This window comes from Urocitellus parryii, chromosome 12 (genome assembly GCF_045843805.1).
Source record: "Urocitellus parryii isolate mUroPar1 chromosome 12, mUroPar1.hap1, whole genome shotgun sequence".
NCBI classification, from domain to species: Eukaryota; Metazoa; Chordata; class Mammalia; order Rodentia; family Sciuridae; genus Urocitellus; species Urocitellus parryii.
The window spans coordinates 64918306-64938662 of NC_135542.1; the positions used below are offsets into that span (position 1 = coordinate 64918306).

The window sequence follows — 20357 nt, forward strand, 5'->3', positions numbered from 1 at the left end:
AGGTTTCTTAAAGGCAGTACAGTAAAAAACCCCTGGTTTAGCTAGTTTTTTCTTTTCTGCTTAGTCTGTCAGTGCTCCTGACCTCCTCCTCAAGGAGCCTGTGAGGTCAAAATTAAGATGACACTTAACTGTTTTGCCACTTCTATGGGAGTACATTCCAGAGACTGTGATGCTGATGACATCATCCCTCTCCCTGCTAATGGAATGTGCGCTTGGGATTTCCTGTGTGTTAAAATTTCTACATTGATTTCTGAAACAGTAAATATTCTAGATGTAACCCACACAAATGAAAGCTCTCTGAGGTCCTCAATAGGACTTAAGAGTATAAGTGGTTCCTTACACTAAAAAGCTTGAGAACTGCTGCTGGTGTAGGTGTTCTGCCAGAAAAAAAAAGTGTTAAAATTATGTTATAAAACATTTAATAAGGACTCTTTATATTTATTTTTGTTTATTATTATTATTATTTTGTGGATGGACATCAAACCCAGCAGTGCTCTACCACTGAGCTACATCCGCATACCTCTTGTTCATTTTTAGCTATTGAATAGCACTCTATTATATGACTATTCTGAAATTCATCTTTTGTTGATCTTTTCCCCTTCATTTGCCTCTTTTGGATGGGTTTAACTTTTTTTAAAAATTGAGATATAATTCATCCCTTAAAAAAATATGTACAATTCAGCTGGATGCAGTGGTGCATGCCTGTAATCCCAGTGGATTGGGAGACTGAGGCAGGAGAATCACAAGTTCAAAGCCAGCCTGAGCAACTGGGTGAGGCTTTAAGCAACTTAGCAAAACTCTGTCTCAAAATAAAAAATAAAAAGGGGTTGGGGATGTGGCTCAGTGGTTAAATGCCTGTGGGCTCAATCCCTGATACCAAAAGAAGAAAAGAAAAAAGGTATAATTCAGTGCTTTTTAGAATATTCACAAGTTCATGTAGTCATTACCGTTATTTAATTTCAGGACATTTTAATTAGCTCTAAAAGAAACTCTATCCATTAATAGTCCCCATTTCACCTTCCACTGGCAACTACTAATCTACTTTTTCTCTCTGGATTTGTATATTCTGAATATTTCATATAATGGGATCATTTTTGGTTTTAGTTGTATAATATTATTTTGATTATAGCCCTTCTGTTTTGTGTGAAATACAGTCAATTGTAGCATCGTGATGTTTCGGTCACAATGGACCAGACATAATAAATGTGATCCTATCAGACTGTAAGGGAGCTGAAAACTCCCTATTACTTAGTATTTTTTAATCTACTCTATGTTTAGATATGTCTAGACATACATACATATTGTTACAATTGCCTGTAGTATTTACTACTGTTCAGGATGTGCCATACAGTTTTATAGCCTGGGAGCAACAAATAGGCTTACCATGTAGCCTCAGTGTGTAGTTGGTTACGTACACCACGTGGTCACGTACACCACGTGGTCACGTACACCACGTGGTCACGTGGTTTATGTGAGTACCCTCTCAAGTGAGTCATGATTTTAATCTCGTTGTGGCTTTGATTTGTCTTTCCCTAGTGCTGTGATGAATAGAATTGAATAATTTCATTTTTTGGGGGGGGAATATTGGGGATTGAACCCAGGGGTGCTCTACCATTGAGCTATATCCCCAGCCATTTTTTTTTTAGTTGTAGATGGACACAATACCTTTATTTTATTTTATTTATTTTTATGTGGTGCTGAAGATTGAATCCAGTGCCTCCCACATGCTAGGCAGCAGTCTACCACTGAGCCACAACACCAGCCCCACCCCAGCCATTTTTTATTTTGAGATGATATCTTGCAAAATTATTTAGGACATCATTAAGCTTCCCAGGTTGGCCTTAAAGTTGCTAACCTTCTGTTTCAGCCATCCAAGCCATTGGGATTACAGGCATATGCCACCATGCCCAGTTGGAATGTATTTTCATATGCTTTGCCCACTACTTAATTGGGTTGTCTTTTTTTTTTTTTTTTTGAGATGGGGTCTCACTTTGTTGCCCAGGCTAGACTCAAACTTGAGATTAGCATCAATTACCTCAGTAGCTGGGATTACATGTAGTCGTTGTTTATGTATTCTGGATACCAGACCTTTGATTTGCAGATGGCTTTTCCTCTGGTTGTCTCTTTGCACTTTTTTTTTTTTTTTTTTTTAATTGAACAAACCCTTGTATGAAGGACTGACTTTCAGCCTATCACTGAAAGGATGAGGGAGCTGCTTTGCTGTATACAAAACCTTGACTATCTGGAAGCAGGTCTTCTGTGACTGATTTAGGGCCTGGTTCCCTATGAATATGTAATGATAGAGGATAGATCCTTTTCTGGCCACACCCTGTTTTCCAGTAAGAAAGAACTCTGTTCCAGTTGTTGGTCCACTTGTCCTTATCCATGTGCACATGGAGTATGGGGTATGGGATTATGATGGTGGAACTGACTGAGGAGGCTTCTTTGGTACTGCTGTATCCTTTCAGTCTCCTTGCTGTTTTCTTTCTTTTTATCTCCTCCTCCTCTTTTTTTTTTCCCTTCCTGAACCAAGGATTGAATGTGCGTGCCATCCAAGTGCACTACCATTGAACCATATCCCCAGCTTCCTACTTTTTTTGTGTGTGTGGTGCTGGAGATTGAACTCAGGACGTTAGGCATGTTAAGCATGCACTGCCACTGACCTATCTCACAGTACTGACTTCTTAGAAATTTTTATTTTGAGACAGGATCTCACTAAGTTGCTCAGGCTGGCCCCAAATTTGTGATCCTCCTACCTCAGCCTCCTGAGTAATTTTTATTACAGGTGTGTTTCATCACACTTGGTTTCCTTGCTTTCCTGATCGTGTTTTTTTATGCACAAACATTTCAGAATTAAGTCCAACATCCTATTTTTTCTTAAGTTGTTTATGCATTTCGATATTATAGAGAAGAAGCCTTTGCTTAGTGTGAGGTCTTGAAGATTTGTAACTACATTTTATTCTAAGAGTTTTAGCTCTTAGATTTAGTTCTTTGATCAATTTGGAATTAATTTTTGTATATGGTGTGAAGTGTGGGAGTCTAGCTTTGTTCTTTTGCTTGTGGATATCCAATTGACTCAGCACCATTTGCTGAAAAGACTATTCACTGTTCTTTCCCCCAGTGACGTGTCTTGGCATTTTAGTTTAAAATCAACTGACCATGAATGTGTGGGCTGATTTCTGTATTCAGTTATACTACATTGATCTGCATGTCTGTCCTCAAAGCCAGTACCATATAGATTCATTGTTATAATTTTGAAGTAAGTGTGGGTTATCTTAGTTTGTTCTTATTTAAGATTATTTTGTGCCCCTTAAATGTCCATTTGAATTTTCACATGAGTGTCAATTTTTGTGAAAAGGGCAGTTGGAATTTTGTTAGAGGTGGCATTGAATCTGTTCATCAATTTGAGAAGTATTGTCATTTTTAACCATATAGCTATTCCAAACTCTGAACATGGGTTGTCTTTCCATTTATTTGGGTCTTTAATAAATTTTGGGCAGTGTTTTGCAATTTTTAGCATGCAAGTTTTATCTTTTGTTAAGTGTATTTGTTGGTGCCATTTTAAGTGGAATTTTTCCTTAATTTCAGTTTTAAATTGTTCACTGCTAGTGATAGGAGAATAATTGCCTTTTATATATTATTTGCTTTTAAGCTGTGAAATTGTTTCTTTTATTTATTCATAGAGTTCAAAATCTCATTTGTCAAAATTCTGTAGTTAAATTTAATTTAAGAGTATATAAAAAAGCCTTTTTGGATACTAGGCATCAAGCCCATGGGACACTTTACTACTGAGCTACATCCCAGTCCTTTTTAATTTTTTTTAATTTTTATTTTGAGGCAGGGTCTCACTTAGTTGCTCAGCCTGGCCTTGAGCAGTTCTCTCGCCTCAGCCTCCCAATTTGGGATTTCAGGCATGTGCCACCATGCCTGGTTTACCAGACACTTTTCTTTCTTTTTTTTTTTAATTTATTTTTTAGTTGTAGTTGGACACAATACCTTTATTATATTCATTTATTTTTATGTGGTGTGAGGATCAAACCCAGGGTCTTGCACGTGCGAGGCAAGCGCTCTACCGCTGAGCCACAACCCCAGCCCAACCAGCCACTTTTCTATATGGTTTATAATAGCTGTTATTTTATCGCCATGGGTACTCTCTTATTAAAATAGACATAAGGGTGCTTGAGAATAACTGTGGAAGACTGCTTTTCCCTGCTACCTGTACCCCCCACCCCCCATCTTCTAAACTAATGTGTAGAAATTATAATTCTGACCTAACTAAAAGTCACAGTTTCAGTTAAGTACCTAGAAATGGTAGTGGCTTTTCTTCCCTGGGTTCTGTTCCCTTTTCCTCAGTTCCTCTGTGTCATAAAGCCAATCTCTAAAAGTTTGTCTGAGGCTCTGATTGTAATCTGCTGCAGAGACTGATCTCTGAATCCCACAGCTGGATCCTCCGGTCCTCCAGAGCAGTTTGTTGGGAGCCATTCTCACACGTGATCGGGTGCCTCCCGTTGAGGGTCTGAGGCACTTTGGCATAAGTCGAAGTTTTTCCCGGCCCTCTCCTGATGAGAGAGCCCATCCGTGTGGGGGTGTGCCTGACCACTGACCCCGGGGACCCAATCGCTGACCCTGACCTTGGAGTGCAGCCCCCCCTCAACCTTCATTGGATGGAATTCTCCCCTGAATCTCTGGTTCCCTAATAAAAGGCTACTCCCCGGCGTGCTCGCTCTCTCTCTCCTGCTAGCCCTGAGTAATCCTTGCTGCCCTGCTGGGCGGCTAGAGGAGCGAACCAGAGAGGGGAGCCGTCTCGGACCTAGCAATAGAATTAAGGTAATTGAGTCTTGTGTTTTTATTTCGATCTCGTCTAACTAACTTTATGCCTAGAACCTCATTAATGAAACCACTGCGCAGGCCGCGTGGTAGAGCAGTTGGCATTTCTTTGAACCTTGCTTTCTGGACTTTGTGCTGCCCTCATCCCATCCCCTCTCAGTTTAGGGATGTAACTAGGCTTGCAGAGCTTTTGTGATGGTGGCTTCTTTCTCATCTTGCAGCCTAAAATTTTAAAATGTATAGGAACCTTGTTGAGTCACGCGTTATATGGCCCATACAGCTAAAATAGAAGCTCTAAGTGTAGCAATGGGTACTGCTCTTTAAAAATCCAAGAAGCAGGGCCTGTACTCTGGTATGAAGGTGGTACACGCCTATACTCCCAGCAGCTTAGGATCTGAAGCTGGAGGATCAAAAGTTCAAGGCCAGCCTGAGCAATGTAAGGATGCCTCTTCCCAAAATACAATAGGCCTAGGGATTTGGCTATTGGTAGAGTGCCCGTGTATGGCAAAATAAAACAAAACAAAACAAAAACCCCAAGAAATACTTTTGTACAGTTTCCTTCTGTCTTTCTCTTTTCCCTTTCCCCAGTGCCATATTACTAATAAGCCATGTGCTGATACTTTTTCACCTACAAAGAAAGTATAGTAAATAATAAGGTATTCAGTGCCTTCTGTTGCTTTGTAGTGGTTGTCTTCTACTTTAATAACTTTAATAAGATAACAAATATGGAATTCCATGAAACCTGGTAAAATGGCTTTAAAAATTATATAGATATTAGTATGTGTATACACACACACACACACACACACACACACATTTGCCATGCTGGAGATCAGGCCCAGGATCTAATGCATGCCAGGCAAGCGCTCTACCACTGAGTTAAGCCCCCCAGCCCACTGTACATAATTTTAGTTAGGGTAGTTATATTTGCTCTTTCAAAATTTTGTTGTCTAAATGCTAAATTTTGTCAGTGTTTTTCAGTGTTTTTAGGATGTTGGTGGCATGAGAGTCATTCGTTGATTCCTACTTAAAAGTGGTGCAAATTTATAGAAATATATATAATATAAATGGAATTTCACTAGTAATTTTTTCTTTCTTTTTTTTTTTTAGAGAGAGAGAGAGAGAGAGAGGAGAGAGAGAGAATTTTTTAATATTTAGTTTTTAGTTTTCCGTGGACACAACATCTTTATTTTTTATATGGTGCTGAGGATTGAACCCAGCATCCTGCGCATGCCAGGCAATCGCGCTACCGCTTGAGCCACATCCCCAGCCCCTCACTCGTAAATTTTTAAAAAGGGTTTCTTTAGTGAACTTCACAATGGAAAGATATTTTTGTGGTGATTTCTATTTTCAGTTAGATTGGACTTGAGAGCTTTTAGTTCTTTTTTTTCTTTCTAAAAATATTTTTAGTTATAAATGGACACAATACCTTGATTTTATTTATTTTTTATGTGGTGCTGAGGATTAAACCCAGTGCCTCACATATGTAGGCAGGCACAGTGCTACCACTGAGCCCCATCCCCAGCCCCGCTTTTAGTTCTTGTTGTCTGTACTTCTGGGGTTGTATAAGAAAGTAAGATTTGATGCTGGAGGTGTAGCTCAGTGGTTGAGCACTTGCTTAGCATGCTGAGGTCCTGGGTTCAATTCTTAGCACCATAGAAAAGAAGAAGGAGGAAAAACAAAACACAACAAAACTGCTGTTATTATTTGAGGTGCTTGTTGATGTTTTAGCTCTATTGGACATACGTTTGTCACATCCTAATTAGGTAAAGTATAATTTTGTATGTGGTATTTGCTGGTGCTAATAGTGCCAATGTAGCAATAATGTTATTGATCTCCACTGGTGAAATGTTATTAGACCCGCAAGTAAATGGCTCCTTTAGTGCTATATTTCTCTTTGAGTAGTTCATTAAAAAGAACATTTAAAGACTCTTCAATTGTCATGTTCTTTCTTTGCGCCTGGTGAGTTAATCCCTCCTGTCCCCCTTCCTCTCTCTCACCTTTCATTCCATTTTCTTTTTAGTGGTGCTAGGGATTGAACCCAGGGCTTTGTACCTGCTAGGCAAGAGCTCTACCACTGAGCAACTTCCCCATTCCCAGCCCTAGGTGAGTTTTGTTTGTTTGTTTGTTTGTTTTTTGGTACTGGAGATAGGACCCGGGGGTACTTTGCCACTGAGCTACATCCCCAACTCTTTTTATTTTTTATCTTGAGACAGGATCTCACTAAGTTACTTTGGGCCTCCCTAATTTGTTGAGGCTGGCTTTGAACTTGTGATCCTCATGCCTCAGCCTCCCGAGTTGCTGGGATTACAGGTGTGCACCACTGTGCCCAGCTAGGTGAGTCTTTTAAATCAAATTTTCAGATTAATTTTCAATTAATAGTTTTAAAAGTTTGAAAGTAGGACCAAGTGCCACAGTGCACACATGTAATCCTAGCTACTTGGGATACTGAGGCAGGAGGATCAGAAGTTCAAGGTCAGCCTCAGCAAATTTGTAAGGCCCTAAGCAACTTAGTGAGATCGTGTCTCAAAAAATAGAAGCCGGGCACAGTGTTGCATGCCTGTAATCTCAGCGATTTGGGAGGCTGAGGTAGGAGGATCACAAGTTCAAAGCCAGCCTCAGGAATTTAGCGAGGCCCTAAGCAACTCAGTGAGACCCTGTCTCTAAATAAAATACAACAAAATGGGGGGGTGGGACTGGGGATGTGGTTCAGCAGTTAAGTGTCCTTGGGTTCAATCTCTGGTACCAAAAACATAATAAACAGACAAATAAATAAATAAAAAAGGCAGGGATGTAGCTTAGAGGTAGATTGCCTCTGGGTTCTATGCAGAGTACCTAGGGTGGTGGTAGGTGGGGTGGGAATAAAATTTTGGAAGCAGGAAAGATCTGACAGCCCACTACTTGCCTTTATGTAATTAAAAAAAGAACTGCTACAATTTGGGGATTTTATTTGACAAAAATCCCTTTTGTGGACTTGGTTCCTGAAATAATTGTAAGAAACAGAAATATCTTGCTGTGTGCGTAGAATCCATTCTTGTCTGAACATCAAGGCTTCCAAGGATATCCTGATGTTCTAGGTTGACCCTTGGGCTCTTCTTGCTGGTGAGGATCCAGCCCACCTACTTCCACTCTTGAGTTCTCACTCCTTTTACTGTTTCTCCATACACAGTCTGCTCCAGGAGGGGTTGCAAAGACCTGTGAGGTATTCTGTTTTTAAAAGGTATGTAACTCGGGGCTGGGGTTTTGGCTCAGCTGTAGAGCGCTCGCCTAGCACGTGCGAGGCGCTGGGTTTGATCCTCAGCACCACATAAAAATAAAGAAATAAAATTTATTTATTTATTTGTGCTGAGGATCAAACCCAAGGCCTCATACCTGCCAGGCAAGTGCTCTACCACTGAAATACAGCCTCAGCCCCCTTTTTCTTTTTAAACATCTACTTTCCATGTTCTTCCTTCCTTTTTTCATACCAGTGATTGAACCTAGGGTTACTTACTCTTAAGCTACATCCCCAGACCTTTTTTATTTTTTATTTTGAGACAGTGGCACACTAAATTAGTGAGGTTGGCCTCAAACTTTTGATCCTTTTGCCTCAGCCTCCTGAGTTCCTGGAATTACCGGCATGTGCTACCACACCTGGCTCTCCATTTTTCTTTTTCTTTTTCTTTTAGACTAGGGATTGAACCTCTGAGCACTTTACCACTGCTATATTCCTATTGCTTAACTTTTATTTTGAAACAGGATCATACTAAATGACTGAGCTGGCCTCAAACTTGCACTCCTCTTGCCTCAACCTCCCAAGGATCCAAAAAATTCCTTTTTTTTTTCCCCTTGTATTGGAAATTGGACCCAAGGGCCATTTTTTTTACAACATTTTTTTATGCCTTTATATTACTATTTTTATGTAGTGCCGAGGATTGAACCCAGTGCCTTGCACATGCTAGTGGTAGCACTTGCTCTACCACTGAGCCACAACCCCAGCCCACTAAGGGCGATTTTATCATTAAGCTACATCCCCAGTTATTTTTGTTTTTTCCACATTTTTAATTTGTATATTATAGTTGTACATATTGGTGGGATTTATTAGTACATAATTGTACATGCACACAATATAACAACATAATTTGGCCAATATTACTCTCTAGCATTTGCCTTCTCCCTCTCTACCTTCCATCCCCTGTTCCCTTTCCTTTACTTATCACCCTTTGATTCCCCCCATTTCCTTTTTCTCTCTTTCATATATGACCCTTGATCTTCATGTTTGACTTATTTTGCTTAACGTAATGTTCTCAAGTTCCGTCTATTTTCCTACAAATGACATAATTTCATTTTTCTTTAAGGCTGAATAAAACTCCATTGTGTGTATATATACCATGTTTTCTTTATCTATTCATTCATTGATGGATGCCTAGGCTGGTTCCATAGTTTGGCTGTTGTGAACTGTGCTACTATAAACATGGGTGTACATGTATCACTGTAGTATGATGACTTTAATTCTTTAGAATAAATACTGAGGAGTGTTATAGCTGGGTCATATGGTAGTTCCCTGTCTACTCTTTTGAGGAGCCTCCATGCTGATTTCCACAGTGGTTGTACTAATTTATAATCGCACCAACAGTGTAAAAATGTTCATTTTCCTCCACATACTTGCCAACATTTATTATTTTTTCCACTTTTTTTATTGATGCATTATAGTTGTACATAATGATGACATTTGTTGTTACCTGTTCATACACACACACAGTATAACAGTATAATTTGATCAGTATCACACTCCTCAGCACTTCCCTCTTCCCTCTCTGCCTCCCACCCCCGGTCACTTCCAGCATTTATTATTTATTGTATTTATTGTATTCTTGAGAACTACCATTCTGACTGGAGTGCAATGAAATCTCAGTGTAGTTTTGATTTGCATTTCCCTAATTGCTAATGATGTTGAACCTTTTTAAAATATATTTGTTGGCCATTTGTGTTTATTCTTTTGAAAAGTGTCTGTTTAATTCATTCACCCATTTATTAAAATTGTTTTTTTTTGTCATTAAGTTTTTTGAGTTTTTTTTTTAATATATTCTAGATGTTACTCCTCAGTCAAAAGAGTAGCTAGCAAAATTTTTCTCTCATTCTGTGGGTTCTTTACATTCTTAATTGTTTCCTTTGCTATGCGGAAGCTTTTTAATTTGATGCTGTCACATTTATTAGCTCTTGGTATTATTTCCTGAGCTTTAGGGGTCCTATCGGGAAAGTCATTGCCTAAAACCAATTTGTTGGAGTGTTGATCCTACATTTTCATCTAGGAGTTGCATAGTTTCTGGTCTAATTCTGAGGTCTTAGATCCATTTTGAGTTGATTTTTGTGCAGGGTGAGAGATAAGGGTCTAGTCTCATTCTTCTACATATGGATAACCATTTTTCCCAGTACTATTTGTTTAAAAGGCTGTCATTTCTCCAATATATATATATATATATATATATTTTTGACAACTGTTGTTAATGATCAGATGACCATATATGTGTGGGTTTGTCTCTATGTCTTCTATTTTATACCATCAGTATGTATGTCTGTTTTTCTGCCAATACCATGACATTTTTGTTACTACAGCTCTGTAGTATAATTTGAAGTCAGGCATTGGGATGCCTCCAGCGTTGCTTTTTGGTTAGAATTGCTTAGGACTTTTTTTTTTTTTTTAATATTTTTAGTTGTAGATGGACACAATACCTTTATTTTATTTATTTATTTTTATTGGTGCTGAGGATCGAATCCAGTGCCTCCCATGTGCTAGGCAAGCGCTCTACAACTGAGTTATAACCCCAGCCCAGGACTGTTTTTTCCTAGTTCTGTGAAGAATGTCATTGGTATTCTCACGACGACTGCATCAGATCTGTATACTGCTTTTGTTAGTATGGCCACTTTAACAATATTAATTCTGCCTATCCATCTTAGGTTTTTAAAAATATTCTATAATTTTCATTGTAGAGGTCTTTCACCTCCTTGGTCAAATTTATTCCTCTGCATTTTATTTTTTTGAAGCTATTGTGAATGCAGTTGTCTCCCTGATTTCTTTCTCAGCACATTTACTACTGCTATATAGGAAAGCTATTGATTTTTGTATTTTGATTTTGTAATCTGTTACTTTGCTGAATTTGTTTATTAGCTCTAAAAGTCTTTTGGTGTAGTTTTTGGGTCTTCTAAGTATAGGATCATGTCATCATATTATCAGGCAAGAGAAAGAAATTGCATTAGGGATATTGGTCTGTATTTTTCTTTTTTTAAAAAATAATACTTTATTTTTATTTTAATTTTTTCTATATATTTATTTATTTTTATGTGGTGCAAGCCAGGCGCTCTACCACTGAGCTGTAGCCCCAACCCCCTCCTTATCTGGTTTTGATATGAGTGTGATACTGACTTCATAGGATGGATTTGGAAGTGTTCCATCCCTTTGTGTTTCATAGTTTTTAAAACATTTTTATTTGAGGCAAAATTTTTATTTTGACTGAAGGCCTTGCTAAATCTGTGGTTGCTGGGATTACAGGTGTGGGCCATTGTTCCTGGCTTGGTCAAAATTCTTTTTTATTCTCTACTCAGTGTTTATTTTCATAGAAATATTAATACATTTTGTCACCTTGGTGTAGTTTTATTGGATGAAGAGAAAATGAATGCTTGTGTTCCTTTTGCCATTTTACACTTTTATTTATTTAATTATTTTTTATTGTGCTAAAAATTGAACCCTAGGGCTCATGTATGCTAGACACCCACTCTCCCACTGAGCTGCACCCCAGTCTGGCTGTTGTTTTTAAATTGGATTTTCTCTTCTTCCTTTGAGGCCCAAAGAACTTAATTTTATTGTTATAATTGAAGTGACAAATTTAATATATAAATTTAAAATTGATTAGTTTGAAGAGAATATTGAATAAATGTTGATTCAACCTATCTTTTTAATTCTATGTTAATACTCCAAAAGATGGTAATAATCAATTCTTCAAATTTTATTTGTAGAAGAAATTGAAGAAGAATCTGAAACAACAGTTGAGGCAGACTTGACTGATAAACAGAAACATCAGTTGAAACATAGGGAACTCTTTTTGTCACGCCAATATGAATCTCTGCCTGCAACACATATCAGGTAAGAACTTTTTAGAAGTTAATCTAATGTACCCAGTAACATTGTGACCAAAATCAAAGACTTCTTTGAAGCATTTTCCAGACTCTCCTCAGGATCTTGCTTAACTTAGTTTACTAAAGGCTTCATAATGGAATTTTATCTTGAAATTAAAAGTGTATATTAGCATATTAAAGTTCTGCAGTAATGTAACCATTTAAACTTTATTTCATTTCTGACTTTGACAGTTTACTTAAGCATCTGTGACTCTCAGGCATAGTAGTGTCCAACACACACCATTTTGGGAAATGCAGATCTTTTCCAGAGTCCTAACAAAGTATATGCGTAGTAATTAGAACCCAAAGGCTGGAACCCAAGATTGAGTTGTAGCAGGTGACTCTTGGCCTTTAGGATATACGGCTTTTTACTTTCTTTTGAGGACCTCTGGAATGAAAATGTTATTATTATTTTTTTTATTAACTCTTTTATTGGCATTTGCTCTGTGCATTGATAGGCTACAAAAGTGATGAAAATCTCAGTCTGTAGTTTATAGTTTAAAGATTGTGCTGGAATAGTGATGGACTTTCATGATCTACTTCTGGTGTCAAAATTTAAGCATAGAGAGTTATTTTTCAGTGCAATCTGGAATAAGTGCATCTTGGAGATATAACAAAATGTTTGAACTCAAAAGGCAGGAAGATTTGACCCTCAGGGTCAGGAAAGCTTCAGGTAGAGTGTTTACTCACCTTTCATGAGAACGTGGGACGCACATCAGGTAGAGGGAAGAGGTGAGTGTGGGATGTGTGTGTAGAGAACAGCCAGGTTCAGGGTGAAACATGGGAGGGAATGTCATGTTTCAAGTAGGTTAAAAAAATTCCGTCAGGGGCTGGAGTTGTAGCTCAGTGGTAGAGTGCTCACCTAGCACATGTGAGGCACTGAGTTCTGTCCTCAACGCCACATAAAAATGAAATAAAGATATTGTGTGTCCACCTACAACTAAGAAAATAAATATTAAAAAAGATAAAAATGTTCCTGCAAAAACATATATTTAAAAATAAATTCCTTCAGGCAGTCATGGTGGCACATGCTGTAATCCCAGTAATTCTGGAGGCTGAGGCAGGAGGATCACAACTTCGATGCCAGCCTCAGCAACTTAGTGAAGTCCTAGCATCTTAGACCCTGTGACAAAAGAAAAAAGAAAAAAGGGCTAGGAATGTACCTAAGTTGTAAAATTCTCCTGGGTTTAATCCTCAGTACTAGGGAGAAAAAAAAAAATCCTTCCAATTTAGTTTATAGTTTCTTATCCTTTTTTCCAGCTATAGCTGGTCATGATGATCATAAAAAGTGTTCATAAATGAAAAGAAAATGTACCAGTTATTTTAATAATTGTTCCTCCTTCTTTACTCCTATTGTTGGAATTTAACCTAAGTCTGCAGTTTGGTTTCAGACAGGCTTGCAGTCTTTTTCTTTCTTTTTTTTTTTAAATATCTTTTTAGTTGTAGATGGATACAATATCTTTATTTATTTTTATGTGGTGCTGAGGATGGAACCCAGTGCCTTACACACGCTTGAGGCAGGTGTTCTACCACTGAGCTATGGCTCCAGACCAGGTTTGCAGTCTTCTAAAGCCATAATTTGGTTTTGTACCTACACACACACACACACACACACACACACACACACACCCCAACCAAACTCCAGACACCTTCGCATATAACTTTCTTTCTTTTTTGTTTTTTAAAGAGAGAGAGTGGGTGGGGGGAGAGAGAGAGAGAGAGAGAGAGAGAATTTTTTAATATTTATTTTTTTAGTTATTGGCAGACACAACATCTTAGCATGTGGTGCTGAGGATCAAACCCGGGCCGCATGCATGCCAGGCGAGCGCGCTACCGCTTGAGCCACATCCCCAGCCCCTGCATATAACTTTCTTTAGAAGTGGACACGTATCTTTCATAATAGGAAGGGTAGGACAAATATATTGTTCTTCCTTTTTCTTAAATTTTTTAAAAATATTTTTTGTAGTTGTTGATAGATCCTTATTTTATTTATTTACATGCAGTGCTGAGAATCGAACCCAGTACCTCACACATGCCACACAAGTGCCCTACTGCTGAGCCCCAGCCCCCTTTTTTCTGAAATCTTTTCGGAAATAAATTGATTGCTCTCTTATCATGAACATCATGTCGTGGCTTTATTTAGATTTTTTTAAAGGGGCCATTGTGGTTGGATTGGCTAGAGTTAGTATTTTCTGTGTCATTTATATCCTTTCCTGGAAAATATAATCATACCAGGTAATGTGAGGAGTCTTTTTGCTTTTCACTAGTAAGTTTTATTTTTTTATTTTTTCATTTTTTGGTACAGGGGATTGAACTCTGGGGTACTCTACCACTGAGTCACACCCCCAGCTCTATTTTGTTTTTTATTTAGAAACAGGGTCTTACTGAGTTGCTTAGCCCCTAACTGTTGCTGAGGCTGGCTTTGAACTTGTGGTCCTCCTACTTCATTCTCCCCAACCACTAGGATTAATTGTAGACATGCACCACTGTGACCGGCTTGAGATTTTTCTTAAAAATGTGTATAAGTAATATGCTAAAGATCCACATATATTTGTTACTTAATTGGTGTGAGCTATTTGAACATAAAGATTCATTTTAATCTTGAACTTATGTGGCTAATTGTAAGAATCTTGCTAGAACAACAATCTGACAAATGGTTTAAAGAATGTATCCCAAACACACAAGTGTATTTTTAATTTACCCTTCTGATAGCTTGGAATCTGTTTACAAGTAATGTTGGTTTCCTTTAACAGATTGCCTGGAATGGAAAAACTAGTGATGTGTTTTTTATCTTCCATAAGGGCTGGGAGAATATATTGAAATATAATTATCCAGACATTCCGGTGTGGAATATAGAATTTACCTGGTATACATGATCCTTCAATCAGTTCTTTTTGTTTCTTCATCTTTTGTGGTGCTGGGGATCAACCCAGGACCTCACTCATGCTAGGCAATTGCTATACCACTGAGCTATATCCCTAGTCCTCTTGAGTCGCTATTGAACACATTTCCTGAGAATCTTTTAGGTTGAGGAGCTTCTAAATGCTTAAAAGGTAAGGACCCGGGGCTGTAGATTCATGGAGTTTTCCAAGTGATAATTCCTTTGATTATAGAGAGACATAGACATTTACAGCATTTTTCCTACAGCTGAGTGGAGTCGCTCTCATTTTCTTTCTTTTTTTTTCAGTCAAGTACTCATTTATTTTATTTAATTTTTTTTTTTTAAGAAATTTTTTTAGTATTTATTCTTTAGATTTTGGTGGACACAACATCTTTGTTTGTATGTGGTGCTGAGGATTGAACCCGGGTCGCACGCATGCCAGGCAAGTGCGCTACCACTTGAGCCACATCCCCAGCCCCCTCATTTATTTTATGAAAGAATATTGTTTTCTGCATAATTCTTTTTTTTTTTTTTGTGGTGCTGGGGATTGAACGCAGGGCTTTGTGCATGTGAGGCAAGCACTCTACCATCTGCATAATTTAAAAAAAACTTTTAAAGGTGAAAGTATGTTTTTAAGTTTGTTTTGTTATAAATTTGTTATACATGACAGTAGAATGCACTTTGATACCTCATACATAGATGAAGTATAATTTCTCATTCTTCTGGTTGTACCTGATGTGGAATCCTACTGGTCTCATAGTTATATATGTACATAGGAACTCTATTCTTCCCTAGCCACACCCCCAGCCTTGTGAATTAGCATATGCATATCCAGAGACAACTGTGGCTCTCATTTTCAGACAACAGAATGGAGTAGGGGCAGGCTCTGGCCAAGGCATTGGGCTGTACTAGCCAGCCCACATGCAGATGCAGAACAAGTGTACATTGGGGTGGTCTTGATAATTTGCTAATGTTGAAGTCATGCCCTATTTTGGTTTTAAAAGGAGAAAATTACTGAAGTCCCATTGTTCTTTGGCAGCAAAGAGGGGTAATTTGGTGAATACTGATTTTTTGTTCTCAGGGACATTATCAAGTGCCTAGAATTTTCTTGGTGCCACATGGAACGTAGGAGAGAGAAAACCTGACAGGCATGCTTGAGGTCTTTTGTACTCCATGAACTATAATATTCAGTGGATGCTGCACTCTTCCTAATATGGCAGGAAGCAAGCTTTGTTCCTTCTGATTCCACTGGAAATTCGAGAGAATGTGTAAGACCTAGGTCTCTTCTGGGTAGAGTTAGTGATTCATTTCATTCCTGTCTATGAGATTGTGCTTTAGCAGTGAGAATTCCTTTAAGGGCATTTTTTGGGGTTGGGAAGTACACTTCATTCATGCAAGTGCTTTAGGTCACGTAGTAATAGATAATATGCTGTACATTTTGTAAAGCTCTGTAAAATGTATTGTTATACCTGTTATCAATCTCTTTTTCTGTGTTTAGTCTTTGTGTTTGGGGGTGTACGACTAATACTTTACTATTAGACTTTCTTACACAGAGCAACAATTCAGTGTTCTTTCAGTTACCATCTGATTTACAAATATACCTGTATTCTTTATTCTTCCATAAGTAGGTGAATATTTGTAAATTTGAGGAAGGCTGCTTACAGTCGGAGAAAGTTGATGTGCTGATTATTTAGCAGCTGCTTCCTTTCCTGTTTCTCAACATTGTCTGATTTGTGATTTTGAGGCTCCTATATTTAGTCTTGTATATAGCCCAAGCTTTATATAGCTCATATGTATTGAATTTGGCCTTAAATAATTGTAGCATTTATTGAACATTTATTTTTCTTTTTTGTGGTACCAGAGATTGAACCCAAGGCCTTGCATGTGCTAGGCGAGCCTGAGCTACATCTTCAGTCCTTTTTGTTTTTTTATTTTGTACAGGGCCTTGCTAAATTCCTAGGTAATTTACCTTGCCTCCTGCCTCAGCCTCTGGATTAGCCAAAAATACAGCTGTGTGCCACCATGCCTGGCTCAGGCTCATCTATGGAATTTTTTATGATAAAATGGTGCCGGTTGCTTTGAGCCACCCGACCCCACCAGTTTTTTTTTTTTTTTTTTTTTTGGTGCTATTGTAGGTTGAACACAGGACATTCTTTTTTTTTTTTTTTTAAAGAAAGAGTGAGAGAGGAGGGGGAGAGAGAGAGAGAGAGAGAGAGAGAGAGAGAGAATTTTTAATATTTATTTTTTAGTTTTCGGCAGACACAACATCTTCGTTTGTATGTGGTGCTGAGGATCGAACCCGGGCTGCACGCATGCCAGGCGGGCGCACTACTGCTTGAGCCACATCCCCAGCCCCAACACAGGACATTCTAACTACTGAGTTATATTCCTATCCCTTTTAAAACGTTTTTTATTTTGAGACTGGATCTCACTAAGTTATCCATGTTGGCCTTGAATTTAGATTTCTCTTGCCTTCAGCATTCCAATTTGCTGGGATTATAGGTGTGTGCCACTGTTCCCAGCAGCATTTTTTTTTTTTTTTTAAATATTGGGGTTTGAATCCGGGGGCACTTAACCACTGAGAAACATCCGTAGCCCTTTTTATTTTTTATTTTGTGACAAGCTCTTCCTAAGTTGCTGAGGCTGGCCTTGAACCTGCAATCCTTCTGCCTCAGCTTCCTGAATCACTGGGCTCACTGGGTATGTACTACCACATCTGGCTTTTTTTTTTTTTTTTTTTGAATGGGGTTACTATTTATTTAGAGAGAAGTCTGGGTCATGTCCAAGTCCAAGGAGAATGTCAGGACTTTCAGATTGGGTCTTATTTTTTATCTATTTACCAAGGCATTCAAGTAAGAATATCTTCTAGACAGTTGTAAATATGATTCTTTGTGGAGGTAAAATGAAGTAGGTCCCATTGTTAAAAATGAAGGTCACAGTGGGGCTGGAGATGTGGCTCAAGCGGTAGCACGCTCTCCTGACATGCTCCAGGCACTGGGTTCGATCCTCAGCACCACATAAAAAAATAAAAAATAAAGATGTTGTGTCCATCGAAAACTGAAAAATAAATATCAAAAAATTCTCTCTCTTTAAAAAAGAATGAAGTCACAGTTTAACCGGGCACAGTGGTGCACACCTGTAATCCCAGCCTCCTAGGAGGAAGAGGCAGGAGGATCGCTAATTTGAGGTCAGCCTCAGCAAGTTAGCAAGGCCTTCAGCAACTTAGTGAGATCTTGTCTCAAAGTAAAAAATAAATTAAAACGACTGAGGATGTGGCTCAGGGGTAAAGTGCTGCTGGATTCAATCCCTAGTACCTCCCTCGACTAAAAAATTAAGGTCTTTGAAGTGAATCAAATCATGTAGAGTTTACAGAAAGAAAAGAGTAGGGGAGGGAGAACCCCAGCAATTTTTTGAATTTCTGTTTCATGTAATTAATTCTTCTATATAGATCCTCAGTTCAAATAGAACTAAATTTAAAACCTATGTAAGCATCAAAACTTTACTGTTATACTCCAAGATAATGTTATAATGATAATTGTATAGTCGAAACTGGGAAATACCTTTTTTTAAAAAATTTTGAAACAGGATCTTAGTAAGCTGTTTAGGGACTCACTAATTTACTGAGGCTGGCTTTGAACTTTCAATCCTCCTGCCTCAGCCTTCCAAGCTGCTGGGATTACAGGCATGTGCCCAGCCTTTTTCATTAGAGCATTATAGTTATCCATAGTAGTTTGGTTTATTATTACAAAATTGTACATGCATGGAGTTTGACTTCAGTCCCCATTACCCCTGCCTTTCCATTTCCTTCTCCCTTTCCCTATTTTTTTTTCTCTACTGGTCTTTTTTTTTCACTTGTTTATTTCATTATTATTACTGTTCTTATTATTGGTCAGTGGTGAAGCACCCTTGGATTAAATCCCCAGTGCCAATAATAATAATAATAATTGTTTTTAAAAAATTTGTTTTTTTTAGTATAATTATTATTTTTAAAAACATAAACATTGGACCATACAAAGCGTATATTCATGAGCTCTGAAAGCAATCACCTAATCAAGAAGATTTTTACCAGTTGGGGCTGTAGCTCAGTGGGAAAGCACTGGTATTATTTTGGTACTGTAGATTGATCCAGGGGGTTTACCACTGAGCTACATTATCAGTTCTTTAAAAAACTTTTTTTTTTTTTTTTTTTTTTGAGTCAGATAGGGTCTAAGTTACTGAGACTGGCCTTGAACTTTCAGTCCTCCTGCCTTGTGGCTGGCTGGTTTATTTATTTAAAAAAAATTTTTTTTTAAGATGTTGATGGACCTTTATTTTATACATTTATTTATATGTGGTGCTGAGAATCAGTGCCTCACACATGCTAGGCAAGTACTCTATCACTGAGCCACAACCTCAGCCCTTAGTTTATTTATTTATGGCTTTATTATATGTTATGTGGTACTAAGAATCGATCCCAGTGCCTCATGCATTCTAGGTGAGCACTGTAACCTCTGAACCATAACTCCAGCCCTATTTATTTATTTTTGATTGGCGCTTTCTACAGATACATAAAGGTGAAATTTCCTGTGGTATATTCATATATGCATATAATGTGCTTTTGTTAAGTTTATTCCATATTTCCTCCCCTTTCTTGTCCCTCTTCCCTCCCTCTCGATCTCCTTCTACTCCAGTAATCTTCCCTGTATTTTTGTGATATCTGGCTTATTTTATTTAGCATGATGTACTCCACTTCCATTCATTTATCAGCAAATGCTATAATTTCATTGTCTTTTATGGCTGAGTAAAACCCCATTGTGTATATATACCACATTTTTTGGATCCATTTATTTATTGATGGGCATCTGGACTGATTCCATAATTTAGCTTTTGTGAATGGTGCTGCTGTAAACATTGAAATGACTGTATTGCTGTAGTATGCTGGTTTTAGTTTTTTTGAAAAATACCAAGGAGTGGGAAAGCCAGATCATATGGTGGCTCCACTCCTGGTCTTTTGAGGAATCTCCATACTGCTTTCCAATGTCATTGTATTAATTTGCAGTCCCATCGACAGTGTATGAGTGGACCTTTTCCCCCACATCCTCTCCAGCATTCATTATTATTTGTGTTCTTGATAATTACCATTCTGACTGGAGTGAGATGGAATCTTACCTTTGTTTTGAAATGCATTTCCCTGATTGCTAGAAATGTTGAACATTTTTCAAATATGTATTTTCATATATGTATTGTTTCTTCTTTTCAGAAATGGCTGATCAGCTTTTTGCTCATTTATTGATTAGGTTATTTGTTTTTTTGGTGTTAAGTTTTTTGAGTTCTATATATATTCTAGATATTCATTCCCTGTCAGAGCACCTGACAAGGATTTTCTCCTATTCTGTAGGCTTTCTCTTCATGCTTTTAATTATTTTCTTTGCTGCGCAGCAGCTTTTTAATTTGATGGCATTCCACTTATTGATTCTTGGTTTTATTTCTTGGGTTTTAGGGGTCTTGTTGAAGGTTG

At 37.9% G+C, this 20357-nt stretch overlaps 1 protein-coding gene across 2 annotated transcripts in view; it reads left to right on the forward strand.

Moving 5' to 3' along the window:
• Mta3 (metastasis associated 1 family member 3) overlaps window positions 1-20357 on the forward strand; it is a 137615-nt gene that overhangs the window by 18867 nt on the left and 98391 nt on the right. For both annotated transcript variants that reach the window (XM_026410994.2, XM_026410995.2), the window contains exon 4: window positions 11821-11947. In XM_026410994.2, coding sequence (XP_026266779.1) covers window positions 11821-11947 — 127 coding nt within the window. The remainder of the gene's footprint in view (window positions 1-11820; window positions 11948-20357) is intronic.